General features: G+C 68.1%; 1 protein-coding gene across 1 annotated transcript in view; it reads right to left on the bottom strand.

Moving 5' to 3' along the window:
• Nucleotides 1-10,563, bottom strand: part of LOC142074580 (solute carrier family 12 member 6-like) — an 11,328-nt gene extending 765 nt beyond the window's left edge. Inside the window, exons 1-18 of the mRNA XM_075135279.1 lie at nucleotides 10,168-10,563; nucleotides 8,481-8,788; nucleotides 8,293-8,388; nucleotides 7,101-7,250; nucleotides 6,706-6,760; nucleotides 6,489-6,619; nucleotides 5,729-5,955; nucleotides 5,532-5,644; nucleotides 5,324-5,437; nucleotides 4,579-4,677; nucleotides 4,289-4,346; nucleotides 3,353-3,527; nucleotides 3,154-3,257; nucleotides 2,961-3,059; nucleotides 2,771-2,890; nucleotides 2,573-2,677; nucleotides 1,100-1,268; nucleotides 5-147 (exon numbers count right to left, since the gene is read on the bottom strand). Coding sequence (XP_074991380.1) covers nucleotides 5-147; nucleotides 1,100-1,268; nucleotides 2,573-2,677; nucleotides 2,771-2,890; nucleotides 2,961-3,059; nucleotides 3,154-3,257; nucleotides 3,353-3,527; nucleotides 4,289-4,346; nucleotides 4,579-4,677; nucleotides 5,324-5,437; nucleotides 5,532-5,644; nucleotides 5,729-5,955; nucleotides 6,489-6,619; nucleotides 6,706-6,760; nucleotides 7,101-7,250; nucleotides 8,293-8,388; nucleotides 8,481-8,738 — 2,216 coding nt within the window. The 5' untranslated portion in view covers nucleotides 8,739-8,788; nucleotides 10,168-10,563. The remainder of the gene's footprint in view (nucleotides 1-4; nucleotides 148-1,099; nucleotides 1,269-2,572; nucleotides 2,678-2,770; nucleotides 2,891-2,960; nucleotides 3,060-3,153; nucleotides 3,258-3,352; nucleotides 3,528-4,288; nucleotides 4,347-4,578; nucleotides 4,678-5,323; nucleotides 5,438-5,531; nucleotides 5,645-5,728; nucleotides 5,956-6,488; nucleotides 6,620-6,705; nucleotides 6,761-7,100; nucleotides 7,251-8,292; nucleotides 8,389-8,480; nucleotides 8,789-10,167) is intronic.
• Between the last annotated feature and the right edge of the window lie 1,614 nt (nucleotides 10,564-12,177).

Below are 12,177 nucleotides of genomic sequence, written 5' to 3'. Positions count from 1 at the left end.
GGGCCAGCCCATCAGGACGGCGTTGGGGCGCAGGGCCCCCAGCCCGCAGCCCTGCACCAGCGCCGCCAGCCCCGGCCCCCGCCCCGGCGCCACCAGCACCTGCACGAAGCCCCGCGCCCCCGCCCCCGCCAGCCCCGCCCGCAGCGCCTGGGGGCGGGGGGCGTCAGGGCGGGGCGCCTGGGGGGGGGCCGCCGGGACCCGCCCCGCAGGGACCCCAGCCCATAGGGAGCCGGCCTATAGGACCCAGTCCATAGGGACCCCACCCTATAGGGACCCAGCCCATAGGGACCCAGTCCATAGGGACCCCACCCTATAGGGACCCAGCCCATAGGGACCCCACCCTATAGGGACCCCACCCTATAGGGACCCCAGCCCATAGGGACCCCGGCCTATAGGGACCCCAACCCATAGAGACCCCGCCCATAGAGAGCCAGGCCTATAGGAACCCAGCCCATAGGGACCCCAGTCCCTATGGAGCCAACCTATAGGGACCCAGCTCATAAGGACCCCAGCCCATAACACCCAGCCCATAGGAACTACAGCCCATAGGGATCCCAATCCATAGGCAGCCAGCCCATAGGGACCCAGGGCTATAGGGACCCACCCCTCAAGGACCCTAACCCATAGAGAGCCAGCCCTGTAGTGACCCCGTCCTATACGAACCCGCCCCACAGGGACCCTAACCCATAGGAACCCAGACGTATAGGGACCCAACCCGCAGGGACACAAGACTATAGGGACCCCAGCCTATAGGGACCCTCCCCGCAGGAACCCAAGGCTATAGGGACCCCAGCCTATAGGGACCCTCCCCGCAGGCACCCAAGGCTATAGGGACCCCAGCCTATAGGAACCCTCCCCGCAGGGACCCAAGGCTATAGGGGCCCCAGCCTATAGGGACCCAACCCGCAGGGACCCAAGGCTATAGGGGCCCTGACGCACAGCGACCCAGGGCTATAGGGATCCACCCCGCAGGCACCCAGCCCCATAGGGACCCACCCCCACAGGCCCCCAGATCCATAGGCCCCCAGCCCCACAAGCCCCCAGCTCTATAGGTCCCCAGATCCATAGGCGCCGGGCCCGTAGGCCCCCAGGCCCGTACCTGCTCGGCGGCGCGGGCGCGGGGCTGGTCACGGGGCAGCTCCCCGGGCAGGACGGAGCCGACGACCGTCAGCCCCTTGCCCGCCTGCAGCTGGGCGGCCAGGGCCAGCAGCTGGGGCTGGGTGGCTCGCAGCTCCTCGTCCAGCTTCTGCAGCACCAGCAGCTGCGGCCTGGGGGGCGGGGGACCCCCGCGGGGGGGGGGGGGGGAGCCCCGCGGGGGCGCGGGGGCGTTGGGGACCCTCTGGGGACGCTGGGGACCCCCCTTGGGACAGCGTTGGGGCGTTGGGGACCCCCTGCGGGACCCAGGGGACGGCAGGGGGTGTTGGGGACCCCCCCGGGGACACCGTTGGGAATTGGGGACCCCCTGGGGGTCCCAGGGGACGGCAGGGGGGTGTCGGGGACCCCCCCGGGGACACCGTTGGGAATTGGGGACCCCCTGGGGGTCCCAGGGGACGGCAGGGGGGTGTCGGGGACCCCCCCGGGGACACCGTTGGGAATTGGGGACCCACTGGGGGTCCCAGGGGACGGCAGGGGGGTGTTGGGGACCCCCCCAGGGACAGCGTTGGGGCGTTGGGGACCCCCTGTGGGACCCAGGGGACGGCAGGGGGTGTTGGGGACCCCCCCGGGGACACTGTTGGGAATTGGGGACCCCCTGGGGGTCCCAGGGGATGGCAGGGGGGTGTTGGGGACCACCTCAGGGACAGCATTGGGGACCCCCTGTGGGACCCAGGGGATGGCAGGGGGTGTTGGGGACCCCCCCGGGGACACCGTTGGGAATTGGGGACCCCCTGTGGGACCCAGGGGACGGCAGGGGGTGTCGGGGACCCCCCCGGGGACACCGTTGGGAATTGGGGACCCCCTGGGGGTCCCAGGGGACGGCAGGGGGGTGTCGGGGCCCCCCCGGGGACACCGTTGGGAATTGGGGACCCCCTGTGGGACCCAGGGGACGGCAGAGGGGTGTTGGGGACCCCCCCAGGGACAGCGTTGGGGCGTTGGGGACCCACTGGGGGTCCCAGGGGACGGCAGGGGGTGTTGGGGACCCCCCCAGGGACAGCGTTGGGGACCCCCTGCAGGACCCAGGGGACGGCAGGGGGTGTTGGGGACCCCCCCGGGGACAGCGTTGGGGCGTTGGGGACCCCCTGTGGGACCCAGGGGACGGCAGGGGGGTGTTGGGGACCCCCCCAGGGACAGCGTTGGGGCGTTGGGGACCCCCTGTGGGACCCAGGGGACGGCAGGGGGTGTTGGGGACCCCCCCGGGGACACCGTTGGGAATTGGGGACCCCCTGGGGGTCCCAGGGGATGGCAGGGGGGTGTTGGGGACCCCCTCAGGGACAGCGTTGGGGACCCCCTGTGGGACCCAGGGGACGGCAGGGGGTGTTGGGGACCCCCCCGGGGACACCGTTGGGAATTGGGGACCCCCTGGGGGACCCAGGGGACGGCAGGGGGGTGTCGGGGCCCCCCCCGGGGCGCTCACCTCCAGCTGGGGGCGGGGGGCCGCCCGTCCTCCAGGCGCAGGAGGGCGAAGCGGGCGGCGCTGAGGGAGAGCCCGCGCAGCCCCTCCCCCCACTCGCTCTGCGCCCTGCGAGGGGGGAAGGGAAGGGAAGGGGGGGGTCAGCCGCAGCCCCGGGGGGCACGCGGGGACCCCCAAGCGGGGCGGGGGGCCCCCCCTCACCCGCGGTACTCCAGGTACTTGTAGGCGGTGGCCCCGATGCCGATGGCCAGGAGGGCGCAGTACCAGCAGGTCACCAGCATCAGCCCCAGGCACAGCCCCGCGCCCGCCAGCGAGACCCCCCTGCGGGGGAGCCGGGGGTGGGCGGGGGGTCCCGGGGACCCCCCCGGGGGGGCCGGGGCCGGGGGCTCACCAGTGGTAGAGGCGGCAGCGGGGGCTCCAGCCGGGGGTGGGCAGCAGCCCCTGCAGGGCGCAGGCCAGGTTGAGGCCCAGGTAGGAGCTGAGGCAGAACCTGGGGAGGAGGAGGAGGAGGAGGAAGGGAGGAAGGCGGCGTCACCGCCTGCGGGGCGCGGTGAGGCGGGCGGCGGCGGGGGGCGTCACCGCACACGGAGAGGACGGGAGCCAGCAGGTCGAGGGAACCCAGCAGGACGCCCAGCTCGGCCACCGCCGTCGTGGCCGCCAGCGGCCAGAGCCGCCCCCGCCCCAGCGCCTGCGGAGCAGAGGGGGACGCGGTGACGACGACGACGCCGCGGTGACGAGGAGGCCGCGGTGACGCCAACGCCGCGGTGACGTCGGGGGGCTCACCTGGGGCAGGGGGAGGGCGCGGGTGCGGGCCAGCCCCCGCAGCAGCCGGCTGCCCCCCAGCAGCGCCTGCAGCCCGGCCCCCACGGCCGAGAGCAGGGCCCCGGCCAGCGGCACCCAGGGGGAGGGCCAGGAGGCCGCCCCCGCCACCGGCGTCCCCCGCAGAGACCCGCCGAACCTGGGGGGGGACCCGGCTGGGACATCGGGGACATCCACGGGGACCCCCCTGGGGACAGCGGTGGGAATTGGGGACCCCCTCGGAGGCACAGGGGTGTTGGGGACCCCCCTGGGGACAGCAATGGGACATTGGGGACCCCCTCGGGGGGCACAGGGGTGTTGGGGACCCCCCTGGGGACAGCAATGGGACATTGGGGACCCCCTCGGGGGCACAGGGGTGTTGGGGACCCCCCTGGGGACAGCGGTGGGACATTGGGGAGCCCCTCGGGGGCACAGGGGATGGCACAGGGGCGTTGGGGACACCCCTGGGGGTGTTGGGGAGCCCCTTAGGGACACTGGGGACTCTTTAGGGACGCCACTGGGACACTGGGGACCTCTCTAGGGCTGTAGGGACACACCAGGAACACTGGGGAAGCCCCTGGGGACACCGGGGACCTTCTGGGGACACCGTTGGCACACCAGGACCCCCCCTAAGGGTACTACGGACCCCCCTGGGGACACCAGGACCCCCCCGGGACATGACTGGGACATCAGGGACCCCCCTGGGGACACCAAGACCCCCCCCGAGGACACAAATGGGACATCAGGGACCCCCCTGGGGACACTGGGGACCCCCCGGGGACACGACTGGGACATTAGGGACGCCCTGGGGACACCGCGGACACGAATGGGACATCAGGGACCCCCCTGGGGACACTGGGGACCCCCCGGGGACACGACTGGGACATCAGGGACCCCCCGGGGACCCCCGGGGACACTCACTTGTCCCGCAGCAGCTGCCCCTCGACGGAGGCCCCCAGCAGCAGGGCCGCGCTCAGGTCTGGGCTGTCAAGGAAACGCCCCCCCAAAAACCGGCACCCCCACCCCAAAACGGGGTGACCCCCCCCCAGGGCACACATGGGGGTCGCTGCCCCCCAAACCCCCCCAGAGCGCCCCAAAACAGACCCCTTACCCCCAGGCGCTCCCCCTCCTTTGGAGGGACGCTCGTTTCAGCCTGCCCCCCCTGCCCCCCCCAGGTTTCGGGGCCCCCCCTAAGGGGTGGGGGCGGATGCAGCCCAGGGCGGTGGCCAGGGCGGCCCCCAGGCTCCCGGCCGGGACGGAGCGGGCGACGTCGCGCAGCTCCCCGGAGCGGCTGCAGCCCCACAGCACCCCTGCCCCCCACACCTGGGTGTCCCGCCCGCAGCCCCCCCGGATGTACCCCACGCCTGGGGGCCCCCCCGGGATGCCTGGGTACCCCCTCGGAGACCCAGGTCCCCTTCCAGGGTGCCCAGGGCCCCCCCGAATGCCGGGGCCCCCCCACGTGTTCCCTCCCAGACGCCGAGTCCCCTCCTTGGACCCCTGGGTCCCTCCCAAACACCCTGGGTGCCCCCCCAGATGCCTGGGTCCCCCCCGGACACGCACCCCCTGGACCCCTGGGTCCCCCCCTCCAAGGCCGGGGTCCCCTTCCAGGATGCTGGGGTCCCCTCCTTGGTCCCCTGTGTCCCTCCCGAACGCCCTGGGTGCCCCCCCAGACACCTGGGTCCCCTCCCGAATGCCCTGGGTGCCCCCCCCGACACCTGGGTCCCCTCCCGAACGCCCTGGGTGCCCCCCCAGACACCTGGGTCCCCTCCCGAACGCCCTGGGTGCCCCCCCCGACACCTGGGTCCCCTCCCGAATGCCCTGGGTGCCCCCCCTGACACCTGGGTCCCCTCCCGAACGCCCTGGGTGCCCCCCCGGACACCTGGGTCCCCTCCCGAACGCCCTGGGTGCCCCCCCGGACCCCTGGGCCCCCCCCGAGGCCGGGGTCCCCCCACTCACCCGAGGCGGTGGGCAGGCTCAGCCCCAGCAGGACCCCGAAAGAAGAATCGTCGTCCTCAGCCTCGCCTGGCCCCTCCCACAGCCCCGGCTCGGGGGGGCGGGGCCACAGGTTCTCTGTGGGGCGGGGCGGGCCACGCCTGGGTCCCTCCCCTCCGCACCCCCACCCCGCCCCGGCCTCCCCCTCCCCGTGCCCCCCCCCCAGACTCACGCGCCAGCAGCCGTGCGCTGGGCCCCGGGAAGGCCGGCCGCCCCCCCCGGGTGCCGTTGCCCCCCCTGGGGCAGGGCTGGAGGCGGCCGCCGGGCTGGGCGGGCAGGCAGAGCCTGGGGGAGCGGGGAGGGGGCCGTCAGCGCCTCGTCAGGGCCACGCCCGCCGGTTTTGGGGGGGGGGGAAGGGGGGCGACTCACCCGTGGGGGGGCCCCCCCGGCAGGGCGGCGCGCAGGGCCCCCGCCTGCAGCCCCAGCAGGGCCAGCAGCAGCCCGGCGGGGCCCAGGGGGGCGGCGCGGGCGGCGGGCGGGGCGGCAGCCCCCAGCCCCAGCAGCCCCAGCAGCCCCGCCCCATAGCCCCGCCCGTTGTTCAGCCGGCCCCCGCGGCCCCGCCCCGGCAGGATGGCCGCCTGGGGGGCCAAGTACACCTGCGAGAGAGGGGTGAGACACCCGGGCCCCGCCCACCTGGCCCCGCCTACCCGGCCCCGCCTGTTGGCAGGAGGCCACACCCCCAGGAGTCTCCTCCCCCAGCCCCGCCCCCTTCAAGATACCCATGCCCCCAATGCCCCCCCCCGTGTGGAAGAAGGAAGCCCCACCCCTCTTATCAGGCCCCACCCACTCCCCTGGGGTCTCTCAAGGCCCCTCCCCTGCCCTCAGGCCCCACCCACCACCCCCAGGCAGCCCCTCCCCTACAGCCATGCCCCCATGAGGCCCCGCCCACTTAGCCACACCCCCCACTTAGCCACACCCCTCCCCTGTGGGCACGCCCCCTCCCCTGTGGGCACGCCCCCTTCCCATGGCTCCCTCCCCTTGTGGCCACGCCCCCTCCCCTGTGGGCACGCCCCCTCCCCTGTGGGCATGCCCCCTTCCCATGGCTCCCTCCCCTTGTGGCCACGCCCCCTCCCTGCCTGGCCCCACCCCCGGCTCCGCGGGCCCCGCCCCTTAAAGGGCCCCGACCCACCAGCAGGATCTCGGCGGCCCCCAGGGCGGCGGCGGCGGCGGCGAAGGCGGCGCTGAGGAAGGCGCAGAGCCCCACGGCCCCCCCCGCCTCGGGGCCCAGCGCCCCCGACAGCAGCCCCAGGGGACAGCCCCCTGCCACGCCCACCCGTGACATCAGCGGGGGGCAGGGCAGGGGTCCCCCCAGCACCCCCGCCCCGCCCGCCCCCCCCCGCGCTCACCGGGGTCGAGGCCGTTGGTGGCGATGGCGCTCAGGGACACGGCGGTCAGCACGGCCTGGGGGGGGAGGCGCGACCCCTGACCCCCGGTGACCCCCGGTGACCCCTCCCCTCTGCCCCCCAGCTGGCTTGACCCCAGGTCCCACCTGTGACCCCCGACCCCAGATGTGACCCCCGACCCCATGCGCAACCCCGAGCCAGGCACCATCCCAGGGCACGACCCCCGACCCCTGACCCCCGGGGCGTGACCCCTGACCCCAGCAGTGGCCCTGCATGTGACCCCTAACCCTGGGGCATGACCCCCCCCCCCCCCAGGGAAAAGCCAACAGCAGCGCCCCCGTGACCCCAGGCCACGCCCCCCGACCCCTGACCGCGCCCCCCGACCCCGGGGCACTCACGCAGGCGCCGAGCAGGAGGGCGATGGCGGCGGCCTGCAGGACCCCTCCGGTGCCCACCACCCAGGGCAGGCGCAGCACCAGCACCAGCCCCAGCAGCGTCTGCAGGGAGGGGGCCGCCACCCCCCGCAGCGTCCCCAGCAGCCGCCGCGCCTGCGCGGGGCACCGTCACCCGCCGCACCCGCCCCGGGGGGGCTCCCCGCTCCCCCCCACGGGGTCCTGGGTCCCCTCCCGGGACACCTGGGTCCCCCCCCCGACACTGGGGTCCCATCTCCCAGACACTTGGGTCCCCCCCCAAACTCCTGGGTCTCCCCCGGGACACCTGGGTCCCCCCCCGACACTGGGGTCCCCCCCGGGACACCCGGGTCCCCCCCCAGACTCCTGGGTCTCCCCCGGGACACCCGGGTCCCTCCCCAACACTGGGGTCCCCCCCTGGGACACCCGGGTCCCCCCCCAGACTCCTGGGTCTCCCCCGGGACACCTGGGTCCCCCCCCCGACACTGGGGTCCCATCTCCCAGACACTTGGGTCCCCCCCCAAACTCCTGGGTCTCCCCCGGGACACCTGGGTCTCCCCCGGGACACCTGGGTCCCCCCCCAACACTGGGGTCCCCCCCGGGACACCCGGGTCCCCCCCCAGACTCCTGGGTCTCCCCCGGGACACCTGGGTCCCCCCCCCGACACTGGGGTCCCATCTCCCAGACACTTGGGTCCCCCCCCAAACTCCTGGGTCCCCTCCCGGGACACCTGGGTCCCCCCCCAACACTGGGGTCCCCCCCTGGGACACCCGGGTCTCCCCCCAGACTCCTGGGTCCCCCCCGGGACACCTGGGTCCCTCCCCCCAACACTGGGGTCCCCCCCTGGGACACCCGGGTCCCCCCCCAGACTCCTGGGTCTCCCCCCAACACTGGGGTCCCCCCCTGGGACACCCGGGTCCCCCCCCAGACTCCTGGGTCTCCCCCCAACACTGGGGTCCCCCCCTGGGACACCCGGGTCCCCCCCCAAACTCCTGGGTCTCCCCCGGGACACCTGGGTCCCCCCCCAACACTGGGGTCCCCCCCTGGGACACCCGGGTCCCCCCCCAGACTCCTGGGTCCCCCCCCCGGGACACCTGGGTCCCTCCCCCCAACACCGGGGTCCCCTCTCCCAAACTCCTGGGTCCCCCCCGGGTCGCCCCCGGCCGCCGGGGTCCCTCACCGGGGCGCGCCCGTCGTCGCTGTCGGGGCTGAGGGCGCTGTACGGGGCGATGCGCCGCAGCAGGGCGGGGACGCGGGGGCGGGTGGCCAGCTCCTCCTGCGGGACGGGGCAGGGCGGGGCGCGCTCGCCAGGGGTCCCTAACGAGGGGCCGCTAACGAGGGGCCGCTAACGAGGGGGCGAGGACTCACCTCGAAGAGCGCCAGGTTCCTGTCGGAGGCCAGGCCGGCCTCCGGAGGGGTGGGGCGTGCTGCGGCCCCGCCCCCTGTCCCGGCTCGGCCCCGCCCAGGGGCGGAGCTGTGCAGGGGGGGCGTGGTCTCCTCGCTGGGGCTGGGGCTGGTGTCGGAGCGGGGGGGGCGGGAGCTGGAGGGGGAGGGGGGCTCGGGGCTGCTCTCCGAAGGCTCCGCCCCTCCCCGCCAGGGCCGCGCCCCCAGCCCCGCCCCCGACATGGTGAGGTCAGCAAGGCGGCGGTGAGGTCAGTGATGAGGTCACCCAGGACCTGCGCCGGGCGGGGGGAGAGAATGAGAGGGAGAAAGTGCCCGGACACGGCCCGAGTGGGGCGGGGGAGAGCACGGCATTTTGGGGGAAATCCAGGCAGTTTGGGGGCAGACAGGGGTTTGGGCGGGAAACCAGGGATTTTGAGGGGAAATCAGCCGTTCCGGGGCAACACTGACTTTTTGGCGGGGAAAGGGGCGTTTTGGGGGGAAACAGCCACGTTCGGAGAGAAAATGACTATTTTAGAGAGAAAATACCCACTTTAAAGGAAAAACAATCATTTTAGAGGGAAAATACCCATTTTAGAGGGAAAATAACCATTTTAGAGCAAAAATAACCATTTTAGAGGGAAAATAACCATTTTAAAGGCAAAATAACCATTTTAGAGAGAAAATAGCCATTTTACACAGAAAATAGCCATTTTACACAGAAAATAGCCATTTTAGGGGGCAACACAGACAATTTTTGCAGGGAAAAGGGTATTTGGGGGGAAACGGCCATTTTGGGCGGGAAACAGGCATTTTGGGGGGCAACAGCTTTTCTTTTCCAGAGAAAAAAGCATTTTGCGGGGGAAATAGCAACTTTCGGGGGAAAACAACCATCTTGAGGGAGAAATAAATATTTTGAGGGGAAAAGTTGCCATTTGGGGGGCAAGTAGCTTGTTTTGGGGGGGAAACTGCCACTTTTGCTGTGAACAGGCATTTCGGGGGGAAAGATCAATTCCGAAGAGAAAAATTGCCATTTTTTGCAGAAAAAAGGGGTTTTTGGGTGGGAATCAGCCATTTTTAGGAAGAAAGTAACAATTTTGGGGGCAAAGAATACATTTTGGGGGGGAAACAGCCATTTTGGGGGAAACCACCACTTTGGTGCAGCGCGTGCCGTTCTGGCACAGAACCCGCCGCTTTGGGGGATAAACCAGACATTTTTATGAAAAAAAAACCCACATTTTAGAACAAAGAAACCAATTTTTGGAGAGAAAAAATACACCGCTTTGGGGAAAAAACACCATTTTTGGAAAGAAAGCACCGTTTTGGGGGCAGAACGGCAGGTTTGTGACAGACACCACTGCCGCACACCGCATCGGCGCAGGGGCTGCCGCTTTGGGGCGAAAAAAGGCACTTTGGGGGGAAAAGCGCCCCTTTGAGAAGGAACAAACTCACTTGTGGCAAAATAAAAGTCATTTTGGGGGGAAAAAATGCCATTTGGGGGGAGGAACGGCTGCGTGACGGCAAAAACCAACGCTTTGCGGCAAAGCGTGCCGTTGTAGTACAGAATCTGCCGCTTTCAGGGAAAAACAGGAATTTTTGAGGGCAAAAAAGCCATTTTGGGGAAGGAACCTCCCACTCTGGGGGGAAAAAACCACATTACAGGGAAAATACCCACCTCCGCGGGGAAAAAAGCAATCCCCGGGGAAAAAGAAATCCCATTTTTGGAGAAAAACAGCCTCTTCGTAGCAGAAACCAAGAGTTTGCTGCAGAAAGTACCAATTTGGGGCAGAATCGGCCACTTTGGGGGGAAAAACTGCCATTCTGAGGGAAAAACTGCTGCTTTGAGGGAAATACAGTCGCTTTGGTGAAAAACAGCTGCTTTTGGGGGAAAAACGGCAGCTCTGAGAGAAGAATTGCTACTTTGGGGGGAAAAACTGCCATTCTGAGGGAAAAAACTGCTGCTTTGAGGGAAAAACTGCTGTTTTGGGGGGAAAAACTGCCACTCTGAAGGAAAAACTGCTGCTTTGAGGGAAAAACTGTCACTTTAGGGGAAAAACTGACGGACTGAGGGGAAAACCGGCTGCTTTGAGGGAAAAACTGATGCTCTCAGGGGAAAACTGCTGGTTTTGGGGGGGAAATTGGCTGCTTTGGGGGGAAAATGGACACTCTGGGGGAAAAACTGCCGCTTTGGGGGGAAAAACTGCCATTCTGAGGGAAAAACAGCTGCATTGGGTGAAAAATAGCCGCTTTTGGGGGGAAAACAGCGGCTCTGATGAGAAAACTGATGCTTTGAGGGAAAAACTGCCACTTTGGGGGACAAACTGACGCTCTGAGGGGAAAACAGCCGCTTTGGGGGGAAAAACAGCCGCTCTGAGGTGAAAAATGGCCACTTTGGGGGGAAAAAGGCCGCTCTGGGGGGAAAAACGGCCACTTTGAGGGAAAAACAGCCGCTATGGGGGGAAAAACTGATGCTTTGGGGGAAAAACTGATGCTCTGAGGGGAAAAATGCCCGGTCTGAGGGGAAAACCGACGCTTCGGGGCAAGACCTGCCATTCTGAGGGAAAAGCTGTTGCTTTGATAGAAAAACAGCCCCTTTTTGGGGAAAAACGGCACCTCTGAGGGGAAAATTGCTACTTTGGGGGAAAAACTGATGCTCTGAGGGGAAAACGGCCGCTTTGGGGGAAAAACGGCTGTTCTGAGTGAAAACCGGCTGCTTTGAGGGAAAAACTGATGCTCTGAGGGGAAAAATGCTGTTTTGGGGGGGGAAATGGCTGCTTTGGGGGGAAAACGGATGCTTTGGGGGGAAAAACTGCCATTCTGAGGGAAAAACGGCTGCATTGGGTGAAAAACAGCTGCTTTCGGGGGGAAAAGAGCGGCTCTGATGAGAAAACTGACGCTTTGAGGGAAAAACTGCCACTTTGGGGGACAAACTGACGCTCTGAGGGGAAAACAGCCAGCCGCTTTGGGGGAAAAATTGACACTCTGAGGGGAAAAGTGCCGCTTTGAGGTGAAAAATGGCCACTTTGGGGGGAAAAAGGCTGCTCTGGGGGAAAAACGGCCACTTTGAGGGAAAAACAGCCGCTATGGGGGGGAAAACTGACGCTTTGGGGGAAAAACTGATGCTCTGAGGGGAAAAATGGCCGGTCTGAGGGGAAAACCGACGCTTCGGGGTAAAACCTACCATTCTGAGGGAAAAACAGCCCCTTTTTGGGGAAAAACGGCACCTCTGAGGGGAAAATTGCTACTTTGGGGGAAAAACTGATGCTCTGAGGGGAAAACTGCTGTTTTGGGGGGGAAAATGGCTGCTTTGGGGGGAAAACGGATGCTTTGGGGGGAAAAACTGCCATTCTGAGGGAAAAACGGCTGCATTGGGTGAAAAACAGCTGCTTTCGGGGGGAAAACAGCGGCTCTGATGAGAAAACTGACGCTTTGAGGGAAAAACTGCCACTTTGGGGGACAAACTGACGCTCTGAGGGGAAAACAGCCAGCCGCTTTGGGGGAAAAATTGACACTCTGAGGGGAAAAGTGCCGCTTTGAGGTGAAAAATGGCCACTTTGGGGGGAAAAAGGCCGCTCTGGGGAGAAAAACGGCCACTTTGAGGGAAAAACAGCCGCTATGGGGGGAAAAACTGACGCTTTGGGGGAAAAACTGATGCTCTGAGGGGAAAACGGCCGCTTTGGGGGAA

Source organism: Calonectris borealis, chromosome 38 (genome assembly GCF_964195595.1).
Source record: "Calonectris borealis chromosome 38, bCalBor7.hap1.2, whole genome shotgun sequence".
Classification (NCBI taxonomy): domain Eukaryota; kingdom Metazoa; phylum Chordata; class Aves; order Procellariiformes; family Procellariidae; genus Calonectris; species Calonectris borealis.
The sequence above is the reverse complement of the archived record's forward strand: the minus strand, read 5'-3'. Positions and strand labels throughout refer to the sequence as shown.